Source organism: Calonectris borealis, chromosome W (genome assembly GCF_964195595.1).
Source record: "Calonectris borealis chromosome W, bCalBor7.hap1.2, whole genome shotgun sequence".
NCBI lineage: Eukaryota > Metazoa > Chordata > Aves > Procellariiformes > Procellariidae > Calonectris > Calonectris borealis.
This window is the reverse complement of record NC_134351.1, coordinates 53,519,601-53,538,356: the sequence shown is the minus strand read 5'-3', so window position 1 is coordinate 53,538,356 and position 18,756 is coordinate 53,519,601. Positions and strand designations below refer to the sequence as shown.

The 18,756-nt window shown below is 43.4% G+C and overlaps 1 protein-coding gene across 1 annotated transcript in view; it reads left to right on the top strand.

Moving 5' to 3' along the window:
- LOC142074759 (CDC42 small effector protein 2-like) overlaps positions 1 to 18,756 on the top strand; it is a 115,272-nt gene that overhangs the window by 83,876 nt on the left and 12,640 nt on the right. The window contains exon 4 of the mRNA XM_075135631.1: positions 10,427 to 10,528. Within this exon, the coding sequence (XP_074991732.1) occupies positions 10,427 to 10,528 (102 nt within the window). The remainder of the gene's footprint in view (positions 1 to 10,426; positions 10,529 to 18,756) is intronic.

Below are 18,756 nucleotides of genomic sequence, written 5' to 3'. Positions count from 1 at the left end.
TTCTTGTGCACCTGGCAGAGCATGGGAAGCTGAAAAGTCCTTGACTACAGGGTACTTAGCAACAACTGAAAACATCAGTGTGTTATCAACATTCTCCTCATACTAAATCCAAAACACAGCACTAGGAAGAAATTTAACTCGATCCCAGCCAAAACCAGGACACTCTGAAAATGAATGTGTGATATGTTTTTGATCCTATTTCGACACTGGTGGTGAATTCTGAATAATGAAAATATCTGAGATTTTGTCCTTAACAAAAGTTGTGTATCTTCTTAGTGCAGCTAATGAAGGAGTAAGGAGCTATTGATACTGTTCCTGGATACTTTTCACCCAGATTGTATTTAGAGGTGTAAAATTGAACAAATAAGTTTGTGTTACATGTGGGCTCAGTATCCAAGCAGCTCTAAAATATCTACTGGACCATCTGTTGCTAAATTGTCTTGCATGCTTGTCTTGTCATGCATCCCTCACAGCATCCTTCTGGACAAGTTGTCCAACTGTGGGATGAGCAGGTACATGGTGCGCTGGGTGAAGAACTGGCTGAAGGGCAGGGCCCAAAGTGTTGTAGTGAATGGGGCTACATCTGGCTGGCGACCGGTCACCAGCGGTGTTCCTCAGGGCTCAATTCTAGGGCCAATTCTGTTCAATATATTTGTCAATGATCTGGATGCAGGAGTTGAATGCACCATTAGCAAGTTTGCTGACGATACCAAACTGGGAGGTGCTGTTGACTCTCTTGAGGGACAAGAGGCCTTGCAGAGGGATCTAGATAGATTGGAGCATTGGGCAATCATCAATGGCATGAGATTTAACAAGTCCAAATGCCGGATTCTGCACCTGGGATGGAGTAATGCCAGACATAAGTATAGATTGGGAGAGGAGTGGCTGGAGAGGAGCCCTGCAGAAAGGGACCTGGGGGTGCTGGTCGACAGCAGGCTCAACAGGAGTCAGCAGTGTGCCCTGGCAGCCAAGAGGGCAAACCACATCCTGGGGTGCATCAAACACAGCATAACCAGCTGGTCAAAAGAGGTGATTATCCCACTGTATTCAGCATTGGTGCGGCCTCACCTTGAGTACTGTGTGCAGTTCTGACTCTCACAGTTTAAGAAGGACGTTAAGGTCCTTGAATGCATCCAGAGGAGGGCAACAAAGCTGGTGAAAGGACTGGAAGGCATGTCCTGTGAGGAGCGGCTGAGGACTTTGGCTTTGTCTAGTTTGGAGAAAAGGAGGCTGAGGGGTGACCTCATTGCTCTCTACAGCTTCCTGAGGAGGGGAAGTGGAGAGGGAGGTGCTGATCTCTTCTCCCTGGGATCCAGTGACAGGACGTGTGGGAATGGGTCAAAGCTGCATCAGGGGAGGTTCAGACTTGAGGAAACATTTCTTTCCCGAGACGGTGGTCAAACACTGGAACAGGCTTCCTAGAGAGGTGGTCGATGCCCCATGCCTGTCAGTGTTTAAGAGGCATTTGGACAATGCCCTTAATACCATGCTTTAACTTTTGGTCAGCCCTGAAGCGTCTAGACTCCGTCAGGAGTTTAGAAAGCAAGGGGGTCTACTCTGAATTTTGTGACTCAACAGGAGGGTCTCCTTAGCCTTTTGTCGTGGTTTAACCTGGCAGCAGCCAAATACCACGCAGCCGCTCGCTCACCCCCCCCGCCGGGTGGGATGGGGGAGAGAATCAGAAGGGTAAAAGTGAGAAAAAGTCGTGGGTTGAGATTAAAGACAGTTTAATAGGGAAAGCAAAAGCCGCGCACGCAAGCAAAGCAAAACAAGGAATTCATTCACCACTTCCCATCGGCAGGCAGGTGTTCAGCCATCGCCAGGAAAGCAGGGCTCCATCACGCCTAACGGTTACTTGGGAAGACAAACGCCATCACTCCGCACGCCCCCCCTCCTTCTTCTTCACCCAGCCTTATATGCTGAGCATGACGTCATATGGTATGGAATAGCCTATTGGCCAGCTGGGCCAGCCGTCCTGGCCACGTTCCCTCCCAGCCCCCTGCACATCTGGCAGGGCATGGGAAGATGAAAAGTCCTTGACTAGTGTAAACAATACCTAGCAACAACCAAAACATCAGTGTGTCATCAACATTATTCTCACACTACATCCAAAACACAGCACTATACCAGTTAATAGGAAGAAAATCAACTCCATGCCAGCCAAAACCAGGACACCTTTTCCATCCTGTCTCTGTATAAATCATTTCAACTCAATTCCAACATGATTTTCCTTTATATACTTCATCCATGTAGTAAGTGATAGAGTGAACCTTGCCATCGAACTCTGTTAAGTCGCGCTTTTATAAATTCCTATTAAAATCACTTCCTGCTAATACCTTTGATGGTGATTCTTTAAGCGACCTCTAAACCACTCATTTGCGACAAATTGGCGTAGTCGGCAGGATGGCAAGTATTACTTACAAAAACATGGAATAAGTCCAAGTCCCAAATTCTCGGATGACTGGGCTCGTGATAATTGGCATGATTGGGAAGCTGTGGAAAAACAACTAAAAGTGGCCAGGGGCCATATAAAAGATGGAAAAGGAAAAGGAATTATTTGCAAAATGTTAAGCACCTGCCTAGAAGCCACTTGTCAGTTTAGGAAGAATAGTAATAAAAAGGAGCAGGACCAAAAGGAAGAAATAGAAGGTAGAAAGGCAGCTGAATTAATACTGTCCTCGAAAATCAAGCAGCTGCAAAAACAGATACAGGAAGAAAAGGAGAAAACACAAAAGTTGGAAGAAAAGATCGAGATGATGCTCATGCAGGCCTCGCATCCTCCTAACCCCATACAGATTAGGAAATTAATTGTATCCCCTGAGGAATGGGATCGTGATATTTGGGGTGATCCTGATGACTATGATGAGGGAAATGATGACCTCTTCTTCCCCTCAGATTCCTCTGAATATGAGGCTACACCCATCATTAAAGCAAAATACATTTTAATTCCAGTTGGCCCTCAACAACAATTGATAAAATTTCTAATAGATATGGGAGCACAAATTTCAATACTAACACAACAGAATGCCAAGAAGCTGGGTGTACGACCTGGACAACAAAGAGTTAAAATCACTGGAGTGAACAGAGCAAGTGTTATGTGCCAAACTGCAAAAGTTAATTTATGGCTCCCAGGTGAGAAGCGCATATCGTCTGCTTGCTTTAAGTGACCTCTAAACCACTAATTCGTGACAAGCGTACAGCTGGATCATTCACTTCTCTGTTCACCAGGGAAAATTTCCCAGTAGGGAGTTAGCAAGTAAATTGAACCAGTCTTCAAAGAGGAATTATATGTTCTTTAGTTACCTTCTTGCAGAAAGTGATGATAAGCCTGTTTTATGAGAGTAATCATTTCATAAAAGGAAAAAACTATTTTTTGTCTTAGCTAGGCTTCTGATCCTGCAAGCCACTAGGAAGCTTTGCTGACTCAATTAAAGCAATCCTGCCAGATAAATGTGACCCAGTTTAGCCTCATGCTGCTGGGATACCCAATTCTACAATGTAATAGTATGGATACTTTGTTTCCATAATCTGCATTCCTTTTAAGGGTTGATTTAATGGCTTTTTTAAAATAGTCTTAAAATTAAGGAAAAGACTGATACAAGACTGGAAAATGAATCTCAGGAAGTTGATATTTTTACTGTGCATCAGTTAAGGTGCCAAAGCATGATTTTAATTTTTTTTTCCCTGATTATGTATCAATGTTGTTTGTTAAAATACAAAATATGTTTCTCATTATTTTATTCAGAAAGGAAGATTGTAAAGCACAGGGATTATGCCTCGATAAATGTAACTTTTTAGCTTTCTGCATGTGTGTGTCTGTGGCAAGCTTACAAATTTTGTATTGAAATATCTTAACAATCTGTTATTTTGGCTTTTCTGTTATAAAGACTTATAGAGATATTCTTGCAGAGTGAGCAGAAATGATGACAGAGTTCTACAGATAATTAGACAGAATGAAAGACAAAGAACTGTGTCAAAAAATAAAGATGCATCACATTATTTATGGATCACTTTATATTGATTTGAAGGCTGGAGACCTGGTGTTCTGGATTAGACTAGATCAGATCAGCATGCTATTTCCTTTCTAATTTAGTTTACTGTGCCCTACACTTTTTCCAAACACAGATAAATGTTTAAGTCTAGTCTGTCTTTGATGTTAATTTGTTGTTAGCATTGATACGCTCCATTCTTTCTCTTTAATAGACTCATATTGGGGGCAGTGGGTGTTCTGTTGCTTAGTTTCTTAGTTTACTTGAAATTACTGCAATCTTAGAATCATAGAATCATTTAGGTTGGAAAAAACCCTTAAGATCATTGAGTCCAACTGTTAACCTAACACTACCAAGTCCACCACTAAACCATGTCCCTAAGCGCCACATCTACACGTCTTTTAAATACTTCCAGGGATGGTGACTCAATCACTTCCCTGGGCAGCCTGTTCCAGTGCTTGACAACCCTTTCAGTGAAGAAACATTTCCTAATATCCAATCTAAACCTCCCCTGGCGCAACTTGAGGCCTTTTCCTCTTGTCCTATCACTTGCTACTTGGGAAAAGAGACCAACACCCACCTCACTACAACCTCCTTTCAGGTAGTTGTAGAGCGCGATGAGGTCTCCCCTCAGCCTCCTTTTCTCCGGTCTAAACAACCCCAGTTCCCTCAGCCGCTCCTCATAAGACTTGTGCTCCAGGCCCTTCACCAGCTTCGTTGCCCTTCTCTGGACACGCTCCAGCACCTCAATGTCCTTCTTGGAGTGAGGGGCCCAAAACGGAACACAGTATTCGAGGTGCGGCCTCACCAGTGACGAGTACAGGGGCACGATCACCTCCCTACTCCTGCTGGCCACACTATTTCTGATACAGGCCAGGATGCCGTTGGCCGCCTTGGCCACCTGGGCACACTGTTGGCTCATGTTCAGCTGGCTGTCGACCAGCACCCCCAGGTCCTTTTCCTCTGGGCAGCTTTCCAGCCACTCTTCCCCAAGCCTGTAGCATTGCCTGGGGTTGTTGTGGCCGAAGTGCAGGACCCGGCACTTGGCCTTGTTGAATCTTAAGATATAAAATGCCAGGACAACATATAGCTGGGTAAAGAGCATTGCTGTGTGGGAAGAAGAGTTGAGAGCCTTTCTTGTGTATAAAGAAGACATGATGAAATGATAAGAGACAGCAAAAATGTGTCATATGAGGGAATTTCAATAAGGAAACATTGTTTTCAGAAACTGTACATTTGCAGTACAGCAATAACTTCTTGAATTGCTTTAATTTCTACTATGTATCGCTTTATGTTTAGAAAGCACCTTCCTAATCTGTACCTGCAATACCACTTTCTTTTGAGAGCTGATAGAGGCTTTTGTAGAGCTGAGATGGAGGCTTCAGCAATTAAAATCACCATAGGCTTTGGTAGTAAGAGAGCGGATCATTTGAATTGGTGTGCATCAGTTATATTTCACCCAGACCTGGATTTAGGGTATGTACCTAGCTGATATCTTGTAAAAATCTGGTGTAGATTAAGCAGAACATGCTTTTCTCTCTGCTAAACAGGAGACGCTTCTTTGCCCTTGATCCCCTGGGTATATAGGCTGCTACTTGCAGTGACTTCGGGATACCTTTGTATGCTGTTCTGTGTTTGACTTCATTTAGGACTTCTACTTTTAACAGCTTCCAGAAAAATAATTATCAGCCTGCTTCGATCTAAGTGACATAATTTGAATTTTTTATGATATATTTGAGACCCTACATTACTTGATGTTGATCTGCATGTTTGTTTGGATTTTTTTTTGGAGAGGACTTCTCATGAAGGGCAGAGAGGGATGTATAACTGCAAAGGAGAAAAATTAAATTTTCTTTTTTATATGTATATATAAGTGGGCAGAGAAGTTGACTAATTTAGAACTGTTGCCATCACTATGGAATGGTTTGAGCTAGAGAAGTGCAGCCCAAACTCTGGACAAGATTTGGAGGTGATCAGAAAAGATAATTTCTCTGAAAGCCAAAAATAAAAGGGAATAAAAAATAGAAAGGAAATTTTACATGGTTCTGGGACCATCGGTGGCAATTCTTTGTTTAAAGAAACAAATTTCAGTTTTGAGTTTCTAGCAGTAAGTAGCTTTTTAAACTATTAAATAGGTGTTTTAATAAAATGCTTGTGGCTAATGCTAAATGGTAGGTTGAATACATGGTATAATTAGATTAATTTTTTTAAGCCTTATCAAAAGCTTCAAGAAACTTACAGGGTTAAAATCATTTCTAAATCATGCAAATGTTGGTGGCTTTCGGAATTCTGATTTGTACTTCAAAAGAGATGCTACCCTGTGTGAGTACAAAACATCATTCACAGCTTAAGAAAAGAAGAGACATCAGTTCTTTACTTCATTACTATGGTAACAGAAATGTGATACAGTTTCAGTGCATCTACTGTATTTGTATAAAGCAAAGCTTCTGAGATAGGTCCTCAAAATGCTTCCACTCCCCTCAAACGTTTAATACACAAACCTGCATCTCCTGTACTTCTGTTTAAAGATTATTTATTCTTTTTGTGGGGTAAAGATTACCTGGTGTGTTCTTTGGAATCCAAATTCTGTAGATTTTTGTCAAGGAAACAAACTGAGGAAAGCCATTAAATGATGATATTTCATATTCCACTTCCAGGATCCCTTTACATGTCTGTTTCTCTCATCTCATCTCCCTTGTGCTCCCTGCTGCCACCACTACCACCCCCTTAGTAAAGGAGGGTTGGACACTGTGGGACAAGAAAAGAAACAAATATCAAATAATACAATTCCAATTTGAAATTTTTTTTGCCTTTGATATGAAATGTTTCAGTAATTTGACCCAAACAAACAAGAAAGATAACAGACATTTAACAAGTTAATCATAGTGTAGGGGTTGGGGTGTGTGCATGTGTTTTGGGGGGTGGTGTGTTTCAGTTTTCCCCCTCCCAAGAAAGCATCCCCAAGAAACACAGATACAGGAAATAGGATCTCATTGCAGTTAGGTTGTCAGAGTTAGGACATACATGTGTTCTGTCAGAAACGTCTCCCTTACTTTAAAACAAGCCTTCAGATGTTGTAAATACTCAGTTGCTTGTATATTGAAGTCTTTTCCACTAGCATCATACAAATGCAAAGCTGTTTTATAGATCACCTTTATAGTCAGATCATTGGAATGATTAATGGTATTTATATTTTAAGGTTAATTTATTGTAAATTACCAAATGGAGTTTGGGGCATGGACGAAGGCTAACTGGAATTTATTTCAGCTGGGCTTATCAGCTTGGGCACATGACTTGTGTTAGAAACAAGCACAGAATAGGCACAAATGACACACTGAGAGAAATTAGCATAATTGTGCTATTAATTTCTTCTAAAGCGAAAGATGAATGTGCTGCTTCTGTGCTCCTTTCAGTTTAAATATACTAAATTTATTGAAGAACCAATCTATGTGTCAATTCCTATTGTTTACAGAACAACAGTACTGCATGTATTCTTTCAGGTACAGGGTCTTAGAAAATACAACTTCAGAATAATAATGTTTGTAGTCTCATCTGTAAAAGTTTTGTATCCTTTCTAAGCATGCTCCCCCACTCCTGTCTCCTATGTTATATCCTTCTAAAACAGGTGACTTCTTACAATGTTCTCCATATCCGTTCACCCACACTAGTCAGTCTTTTTAGTTCTCTGAATGAGTCCATGTCTTCACTAAGAAGTAGCACACCTTAACAGGAACAGTTTTGTAGAGCAAAACAGTTGGTGTTGAGGAACCAAGGTGAACATTAGATGTGTTTCAGAGTTTAATTCAGACTGGCTCGCCTAGTCCTCTGGCCTCAATGTCCATTAGCAATTGGAGTGTATCAGCTAGGAGAGTGTCTTCCAGTTCAGCTTCATCCAAAAGAAATCCAGTTTATGCACTCTAAGATTACCCTGAAATTCAAATTGAAGCATGGTAGACAGGGACTGGCAAAGTCCCTTCAAAAACATGCTCCTGATCCAAGCTGAAACACTAATGTAAATGCAAACTGAGTGCTCCTGCAGCAAAAAAGCATCAGTTATATTTGCTTTTAGAGTGAACTGCTTCAGGGTCTTTGTTTAGCAGAACATTTAAATATTGTTCCATTGCTTCAAAGAGGTCACATCAGTGGGCACATGCCAAGATGTAACTGGCTTCGATGGCCTCTGATAAGAAACTTGCTTAAGAATCAGGGTTCGATGGTGATTCACTTTAGTGGTTACTGGTTCACTAGCTGATGAGTGGAGAATCATTTACAGTCATTCACAAGATCCAGCATTTTAATGCTGTTACTGCTATACCAGCATTCTTAGCAACAAGTAAAGAAGAAAATAAGTTGAGTTGCTCAAAGAAAGAGTTCAGTTCTCTGCATATCAAAATCCCAGCATTTCAAAACTCCATTAAAACCAACAGATCATGGATGTATTATTTGTACACACAAATGCCTTTGGCTTTCTGTTATTCTACAAAAAAAGGCAATATAAACTAAACTTCTACAAAACTGAAACAATTTTAAGTGTTTTAATTGAGGGACTTGTGTGTTCCAGTAGCATGTGACTTTCCAGAGATTCTTCCCACTTTAGAACGAGGACTACAACACAAACTGTCCCAGCATTTTACAATATTATATTGTGTAAATATAGTAACTATGTATTTAAAATAATCATTATGCCTGGTGGAGATGCTCCTAATACTGAACATTTTAGGAGTTTTCATCTAGTGTAGACGTAAACTGGGTGTGAGATGTCTCCACTCAAGTAAGTCACGTATGTTTTGCTATCTTATATCATGCATAACTTAAGAAATAGTTAGCTGTATATATGTGAGTTTGACTTCTAGATTGAAATATTAATGCATTGGGACATGGCTAGAGATTCTTTTGTAACTATTTATGTCTCTATGAAATATATCAGTTTTCTGTATTTGACATCTAAATTAATTTCCATGAATGCTTTCTCTTTGAAAGCCCTTAGAAACTACATGACAATGCTTTTATAGCTATGGTTATTTCATTTGGTTGATCCTGTCAAATTAGTTGGGGATAGAGAATTCACTAATAGTTTAGGTATAGAACAGGTCATTTTGTTTTACTATTCCTGTGTGAGTGGTTTTGCTTCCCCCCACCTTTGGCTGTTAAATACTGATGCAATAAGGAATTGAAACCTGCTTTTAGCAATAGCAAAAAGGTACAGGAAAGCTTAAAAGTGTTTTTTACTTGCTGGCTAAGCCCCGTAATGTATTCTCATAGCTGCAGGCTCTGATTCATAAAGATTCATTTGTGGCTGTGTTTCAATAGCAGTGAGTCCACTCATGAGGCATGTACCTTCCTGTCTGAGTCTGGGTGTTCTTAAGATCTTATTGCTGACTAGAAATGGACATTGAGAAGTCTTTAAGACAATGGGAAGCTTTTAATTGATCTTAAGTAGTTTTGTAGCTATTAGACTGTATTTTGTTTAACATACTGTAAATTGAAATATTCATATTGTGCTCCATGACTGTTCTCATCTTTTAAATACAGGATACTGGCTTGTAGTGGTTGCAGGCTGCATGGTTCACTCTACTCAGGCTTACTGCCTCTGGCCTAAAAGATGAGGATAGTATTTTCCATTTTATTCCTCTAGATGCAATGCTCAGCTGGAGACAGAGAGCCAAAGTGGCTTTTACTAGAGGAAGTCCTTACTGCCTCTAATTTCTCATTTGCCTGCTATTACATGAATAAAAACTGAAGCCATGACTCTGACAAAGAGGAGACAGAAGTTAAGCTATTCTTACATTATGTCTCATGGCACAGTAATCAGAGTATCCTTAGGATCTAATCTAGCATCCTGTCTTAATATCATACTACATCTGTGCAGCTCTCACACTACAACCATGCAGAGTGAAAGTTATCTGAGTATACAGGCTCCACTAAGGATATGGCTGTGACTAAACCTGATCAAATTCAAAGCACTATTCTGCACATCACAGTGAAGTATGTTACTAGAAAAATGGGCATAAGTTCCTATGGCAAGGCAACACAAACTCTGTAAGTTAGCAGTTTATTACACTCTACTAATGCTCTTTGACCCTTAATTCTTGTTTTGAATGATTAAACCTCAAATTTGATCTATCATGTTTAAATACATATATACACAGAAGTCACCACGTGGAATGTTACAGATATTGTTACAATGAAATGTAGTAAGGTTATTTATGAATGTTTGGTTGGTTAAAATGTTAGGAGTGATATCAGTGCTGGTCTAACAATCTGCTATAGATCCTCCAAGTAAAAAACAAAGCACATATTGAACTCTGCCTTTTGACTCCTATGAAAATATCCTATGGTGTATGAAATAATCTATGGACAGTTAACTTCTACATGTATGTCAAACATTGCTTTTTTAAAAGAATCGCAATCAGATGGTTTCTTTATCTGCCTTTCAGAAAAGACGAAGGCAGATTGACCGAAGCATGATTGGGGAGCCAACAAACTTTGTTCACACGGCTCACGTAGGATCAGGAGACCTATTCAGTGGAATGAACTCGGTAAGCATGAGTAGATGAAGAATATTTCATCTTTGATACAATATGGGAACATGACTATTGTGGCTGAAGCAACTAGTTGAAGGAGTGGTTCTCAACCGAGTTATAAGAGTTTCTGTAAAGATGAAAAACAACCTGCTAGTATCTTAATTCCAAGCCTTAACCACTTGCATTCAAGATTATGGAATATCATATTAAAAAATCCTACGTTTATTGACAATATGTCCTGGTTTCGGCTGGGATAGAGTTAAATTTCTTCCTAGTGCTGTGTTTTGGATTCAGTATGAGAAGAATGTTGATAACACACTGATGTTTTCAGTTGTTGCTAAGTACCTGCTAGTCAAGGACATTCAGCTTAAAAAAAAAAACAAAACAAGCGTTGGGAGGGAGCATAGCCAGGACAGCTAGCCCAGCTGGCCAATGGGGTATTCCATACCATGTGACGTCATGCTCAGTATATGAATGGTAGGCGTGTTCCAGGAAGTAGCGATCGCTACTTGGTTATCGGTCAGCGCGGGTGGTGAGCAATTGCATTGTGCATCACTCATTTTGTATATTCTATCATCATCATCATCATCATCATCATCATCATTATTATTATTATTATTATTATTATTATTCCGTTTTCTGTTGTCATTAAACTGTCTTTATCTCAACCCACGAGTTTTTCTCACTCTTACCCTTCCAATTCTCTCCCCGTCCCACTGGGGGGGTGGGGGGAGTGAGCGAGCGGCTGCGTGGTATTTGGCTGCCTGCCAGGTTAAACCACGACAGTCCTTTTTGGCACCCAATGTGGGGCTCGAAGGGTTGAGATAACGACACATCTGACCCGAATGGGTTAAAACAAATTTGTTATAAGCATTCATTATGTCAGTTTAGTACTCGCTGGTCACAATGTTGGTTTATTTGCTCTCAGAGTTGTTGGATCTGTTCTAGGAGTTTTGGTACGTAGCACCTTACTGGCTGTCTATACTGCTGATTATCAGTATTTATGTGGGGTTGGTCATCTCTGGGAAATGGATTAAGGTCATCGCTTTGCTATACTGTGTGACACTGGCTTATGTTACGATAAAATTCTTGGTCAGGAGACTGTACTCAGCACTGCTGTCATTCCTGTTCTTCAGGAGCTATCTTTTGGAAACTATTAATAATTACACTTTTTACCTCTTCTCCTTGGAGAGCCAATTTATGGGGGAGACAGCTTCCTTCACCTTCCCCTTCTCCTCCAGGCTGATTACAACAGCTCTTGAGGATTTTGAATATCCTTGGGATGTTCAAACCAGCACGTTCCTATTCCTATGTCTCCTGAATGTGTTTCAGGCCTTGTTTAAGGTTAAACAACTATTTAAGAATACCACCCAGAGGCTGGATAGTTATGAGTGGCAGGGTGTGTGGGATAGTATGGGCAAGTGCCTAGGACAGTGGTCACCTCCAGTGTTTTGGAGCTTCACCCCTGAACAAGTGCAGAATCCTGAAAAACTAGTAAAATATTTGGAAAACGTATGCTGTCACCCTGGCAATTCCAGAGAGACCCAGATTCTACGGAGCCCTGTTCAACACTATTCAGAAGCCTCAAGGGGGAGAGAAGGTCTCCGGATCTGATGACAAAATGACGGGCACTGCGGCTACTCCAACCCCCGCGACGGGCACTGCGGCTGAACCAGAGGACCAATCCGTGCTGGTATCCATCGCCCCTGTACAGAAGAGGAAATCTTGTAAGCGAAAGTCAGGTCGTTTAGAAAGGGATGATAGAAAAGCAAGGACATCACGAGGAGGGGAGGAGGCAGAGGAAGCACTCATAAACGAGACAGAAACCACCCGATCCCTATCCCTGGGTGAGTTGCGAGATATGCGGAAAGATTTCAGCCGTCGTCCAGGCGAGCACATTGTCACCTGGCTGCTCCGATGCAGGGATAATGGGGCCAGTAGCCTGGAATTAGAGGGGAAGGAAGCCAAGCAGCTGGGATCCCTTTCCAGGGAAGGGGGCATTGACAAAGCAATTAGACAAGGGGCACAAGTCCTCAGCCTCTGGAGGCGACTGCTGTCAGGCGTGAAGGAAAGGTATCCCTTCAAGGAAGATGTTATATATCGCCCAGGCAAATGGACCACTATGGAGAGAGGTATCCAGTACCTGAGAGAACTAGGCGTGCTGGAGGTGATTTATAGTGACCTGGACAACAACCAAATGCCTAAAGACCCAGATGAAGTCCAGTGCATGCGACCCATGTGGCGGAAGTTGGTACGGAGTGCACCAGCGTCGCATGCCAGTTCGTTGGCAGTACTGTGCTGGAAAGAGGAAGAAGCACCAACGGTGGATGAGGTGGTTAGCAGACTCCGGGAATACGAAGAAACTGTCTCCTCCTCCCTTGTCTTGGCTGTGGAGAAACTGTCCCGGGAGGTCCAGCAACTCAAAGAGGATATGTCCTGTTCTACACCTGTACGGACCAGTATCTCAGCCATTAGGAGTCAGCGTTCTTCTGCTCAAGAGAGAGGAAATAGAAAGTGCACACCCTGGGGCACCCTGTGGTTTTACCTGCGTGACCACGGAGAGGACATGAGGCAGTGGGATGGAAAACCTACCTCGACCCTAGAGGCATGGGTACGTGAACTGCAAGGAAAAACAATGACACAAGGGGGTTCTCCCAGGGAAAATGCTGCTCCAGTATTCAGGAAAAACCTGTCTCACGACGGTCCAGTTTCCAGTGAACAGTTCCCCAGACAGAGTAGAAGGGCTGATCTTACTTTGGATTGTAAATTCTGGACTCGCGTTTGCGAGAAGTGAGAGATGGATAGTATGACCAGAACTAGAGGGGCCCTGCCTCCGGCCAGGTGGAGGAAAGGGACAACCGGGTTTACTGGACTGTGTGGATTCGATGGCCTGGCACATCAGACCCACAGGAGTATAAGGCTCTCGTAGACACCATTGCACAGTGCACCCTGATGCCATCAAGCTATGAAGGGGCAGAACCCATTTGTATTTCTGGAGTGACAGGGGGATCCCAAGAGTTAACTGTGTTGGAGGCCGAAGTGAGCCTAACCGGGAATGAGTGGCAGAAGCACCCCATTGTGACTGGCCCAGAGGCTCCGTGCATCCTTGGCATAGACTACCTCAGGAGAGGGTATTTCAGGGACCCAAAAGGGTACCAGTGGGCTTTTGGTATAGCTGCCTTGAGTACGGAGAAGATTAAACAGCTGTCCACAGCTGTCCACAGCTGTCCACAGCTGCCCACCTCTCGGAGGACCCTTCTGTTGTGGGGTTGCTGAGGGTTGAAGAACAGCAGGTACCAATCGCTACCACAACAGTGCACCAGCGGCAATACCGCACCAACCGAGATTCCCTGATTCCCATCCATGAGCTGATTCGTTGACTGGAGAGCCAAGGAGTGATCAGCAAGACTCGCTCACCCTTCAACAGTCCCATATGGCCAGTGCGAAAGTCCAGTGGAGAGTGGAGACTAACAGTAGACTATCGTGGCCTGAATGAAGTCACGCCACCACTGAGTGCTGCCGTGCCGGACATGCTAGAACTCCAATACGAACTGGAGTCAAAGGCAGCCAAGTGGTACGCCACCATTGACATCGCTAATGCGTTCTTCTCCATCCCTTTGGCAGCAGAGTGCAGGCCACAGTTTGCTTTCACTTGGAGGGGCGTCCAGTACACCTGGAACCGACTGCCCCAGGGGTGGAAACACAGCCCTACCATTTGCCATGGACTGATCCACACCACACTGGAACAGGGTGAGGCTCCGGAACACCTGCAATACATTGATGACATCATTGTGTGGGGCAACACAGCAGAAGAAGTTTTTGAAAAAGGGGAGAGAATAGTCCAAATCATTCTGAAGGCCGGTTTTGCCATAAAACAAAGTAAGGTCAAGGGACCTGCACAGGAGATCCAGTTTTTAGGAAGAAAATGGCAAGATGGGCATCGTCAGATCCCAATGGATGTGATCAACAAAATAACAGCCATGTCCCCACCAACTCGCAAAAAGGAAACACAAGCTTTCTTAGGCGTTGTGGGTTTTTGGAGAATGCATATTCCAGATTACAGTCAGATCGTAAGCCCCCTCTATCAAGTGACCAGGAAGAAGAACGACTTCAGATGGGGCCCTGAGCAACAACAAGCCTTTGAACAAATTAAACGGGAGATAGTTCATGCAGTAGCCCTTGGGCCAGTCCGGGCAGGACAAGATGTGAAGAATGTGCTCTACACCACAGTCGGGGAGAATGGCCCTACCTGGAGCCTCTGGCAGAAAGCACCAGGGGAGACTCGAGGTCGACCCTTAGGGTTCTGGAGTCGGGGATACAGAGGATCCGAGGCCCGCTACACTCCAACTGAGAAGGAGATATTGGCAGCATATGAAGGGGTTCGAGCTGCTTCGGAAGTGGTTGGTACTGAAGCACAGCTCCTCCTGGCACCCCGACTGCCGGTGCTGGGCTGGATGTTCAAAGGGAGGGTCCCCTCTACACATCATGCAACCGATGCTACGTGGAGTAAGTGGGTCGCACTGATCACACAACGGGCCCAAATAGGAAACCCCAGTCGCCCAGGAATCTTGGAGGTGATCACGAACTGGCCAGAAGGCAAAGATTTTGGAATATCCCCAGAGGAGGAGGTGACACGTGCTGAAGAAGCCCCACTGTATAACAAACTACCAGAAAACGAGAAGCAATATGCCCTGTTCACTGATGGGTCCTGTCGCCTTGTGGGAAAGCATCGGAGGTGGAAAGCTGCTGTATGGAGTCCTATACGCCAAGTTGCAGAAACTGCTGAAGGAGAAGGTGAATCGAGTCAGTTTGCAGAGGTGAAAGCCATCCAGCTGGCCTTGGACATTGCTGAATGAGAAAAATGGCCAGTACTTTATCTCTATACTGACTCATGGATGGTGGCGAATGCCCTGTGGGGGTGGTTGCAGCAGTGGAAGCAGAACAACTGGCAGCGCAGAGGCAAACCCATCTGGGCTGCCGCATTGTGGCAAGATATTGCTGCCCGGGTCGAGAACCTGGCTGTAAAAGTACGTCACGTAGATGCTCACGTACCCAAGAGTCGGGCCCCTGAGGAACACCAAAACAACCAGCAGGTGGACCAGGCTTCTAAGATTGAAGTAGCTCAGGTGGATCTGGACTGGCAACATAAGGGTGAATTATTTATAGCTCGGTGGGCCCATGACGCCTCAGGCCATCAAGGAAGAGATGCAACATATAGATGGGCTCGTGATTGAGGTGTGGACTTGACCATGGACGCTATTGCACAGGTTATCCATGAATGTGAAACATACACCGCAATCAAGCAAGCCAAGTGAATAAAGCCTCGTTGGTATGGAGGACGATGGTTGAAATATAAATATGGGGAGGCCTGGCAGATTGATTATATCACACTCCCACAAACCCGACAAGGCAAGCGCTATGTGTTCACCATGGTGGAAGCAACCACAGGATGGCTGGAAACATATCCCGTGCCCCATGCCACCGCCCGGAACACCATCCTGGGCCTTGAAAAGCAAGTTCTATGGCGACATGGCACCCCAGAAAGAATTGAGTCAGACAACGGGACTCATTTCCGAAACACCCTCATAGACACCTGGGCCAAAGAGCACGGCATTGAGTGGGTCTATCACATCCCCTACCATGCACCAGCCTCCGGGAAAATTGAACGATACAACGGGCTGCTAAAGACAACACTGAGGGCAATGGGTGGTGGGACATTCAAGCATTGGGACACACATGTAGCAAAAGCCACCTGGTTAGTCAACACTAGGGGATCTGTCACTCGAGCTGGCCCTGCCCAATCAAAACTCTTATGTACTGCAGAGGGCGATAAAGTCCTTATCGTCCACATAGGAAATATGCTGGGGAAGACAGTCTGGGTTACTCCTGCCTCTGGCAACGGAAAACCCATGCGTGGGATTGCTTTTGCTCAAGGACCTGGGTGCACTTGGTGGGTGATGCCAAAGGATGGGGAAGTCTGGTGTGTACCTCAAGGGGATTTGATTTTGGGTGAAAATAGCCAATGAACTGAATTTTATGATGTTAATTGTTATATAATACTGTATATCATTATTTCTATGGTTGCTATCAATGGTATAGCAGTAAGAATCACCCAGATTAATGAAGAATGGACTAACTCCGATGAAACCGAGCAAAGTGCAGCGATGATAGAACTGGACAAGTGCAGCAGTACCGAAATGAGAACTGGCTTCAGGACACAACAGCCCAACACCAAACACCATCTCTCCTGCCCTGAAAGACTGTTATGACAGATGGAGCCCAAAGTCATGGACTAAATGAACTCAGTGGACATTTTGGAGGGATGGCCCATAGACTAAGGGACTGATATCTCTGCGTGTATATATAAATATATATATAAAGACAAGAAAGATGGTGGTGGAATGTATCGAAAAATGTGAAACCTAAGCATGACATAAATGGTATAGAATAAGGGGTGGATACTGTCCTGGTTTCAGCTGGGATAGGGTTAAATTTCTTCCTAGTGCTGTGTTTTGGATTTAGTATGAGAAGAATGTTAATAACACACTGATGTTTTCAGTTGTTGCTAAGTACCCTGCTAGTCAAGGACATTCAGCTTAAAAAACAAAACAAGCATTGGGAGGGAGCACAGCCAGGACAGCTAGCCCAGCTGGCCAATGGGGTATTCCATACCATGTGACGTCATGCTCAGTATATGAATGGTAGGCGTGTTCCAGGAAGTAGCGATCGCTACTTGGTTATCGGTCAGCGCGGGTGGTGAGCAATTGCATTGTGCATCACTCATTTTGTATATTCTATCATTATCATCATCATCATCATCATCATCATCATCATCATCATCATCATCATCATCATTATTATTATTATTATTATTATTATGTTTTCTTTTCCATTAAACTGTCTTTATCTCAACCCACAAGTTTTTCTCACTCTTACCCTTCCGATTCTCTCCCCAATCCACTGGGGGGTGGGGGGAGTGAGTGAGCGGCTGCGTGGTATTTGGCTGCCTGCCAGGTTAAACCACGACACAATACAAAGTACATTTTTTTATAAATTGTACAAGGTATATGTAGAGTACTTCTTAAATTTATTCCGATAACATGTAACTAAAATAAAGGTATATTTTAAAATATACTAGAGTATTTCAGAAACAATCCTTTTAAAGTATCTCATAATTCCGATTAGATTTCTTAATTATTTTTTTTAAATGCTGTTTATATAAAACTCTGTAACTTTCCTTAGTTTATGGTTCACACAAATATTCTTATTGTGTGCACTTATTGAGTTTCTCATTCTTTGCGATGTGAATTATTTCCAGAGCATGCAACACTGATGTCACAAGTGGGGTTTTGTGGCTTCCTGTAGGTCATAGGAACTACAAGTATTTTTATATCTTTGAAAGTGAAAAACAGAGGCAAAGAGTGGTGGGTTAGTCTTTGCCAACAGCCTAACTCCCACCTAGCCACTCACTCACTCCCCCTCCTCAGTGGGACAGGGGGAGAAAATAGGATGAGAAAGCTCGTGGGTCAACATAAAGACGGGACATCACTTACCAATTACTGTCATGGGAAAAACAGACTCAACTTGGGGAAAATTAATTTAATTTATCGCCAATTAAAATAGATTCAGATAGTGAGAAACAAAAAGACAAACATTAAACCAAAAAGTTTTCTCCCCGCTTTCTCAGTCTCAACTTCACTCCTCCTTGACCTGTCCCAACGAGCTCTGTGTGTGTCGGTGGGGGTTACGGTCAGTAAATAGTGGTTTCTCTCTGCTGCTCCTTCCTTTTCACAGAATCATAGAATGGTTTGGGTTGGAAGGGACCTTCAAAGATCATCTAGACCAACCCCCCTGCCATGGGCAGGGACATCTTCCACTAGATCAGGTTGCTCAAAGCCCCGTCCAACCTGACCTCGAACACTTCCAATGATGGGGCATCCACAACTTCTCTGGGCAACCTGTTCCAGTGTCTCACCACCCTTATTGTAAAATTTTTTCCCCTATGTCCAATCTAAATCTACCCTCTTTCAATTTTAAACCATTGCCCCTTGTCCTGTCACTACAGGCTTTAGTAAAAAGTCTCTCTTTCCATCTTTCTTACAAGCCCCCTTTAAGGAGGCCACAATAAGGTCTCCCCAGAGCCTTATCTTCTCCAGACTGAATAACCCCAACTCTCTCAGCCTTTCGTCATAGGAGAGGTGTTCCAGCCCTCATATCATTTTCATGGCCCTTCTCTGGACCCG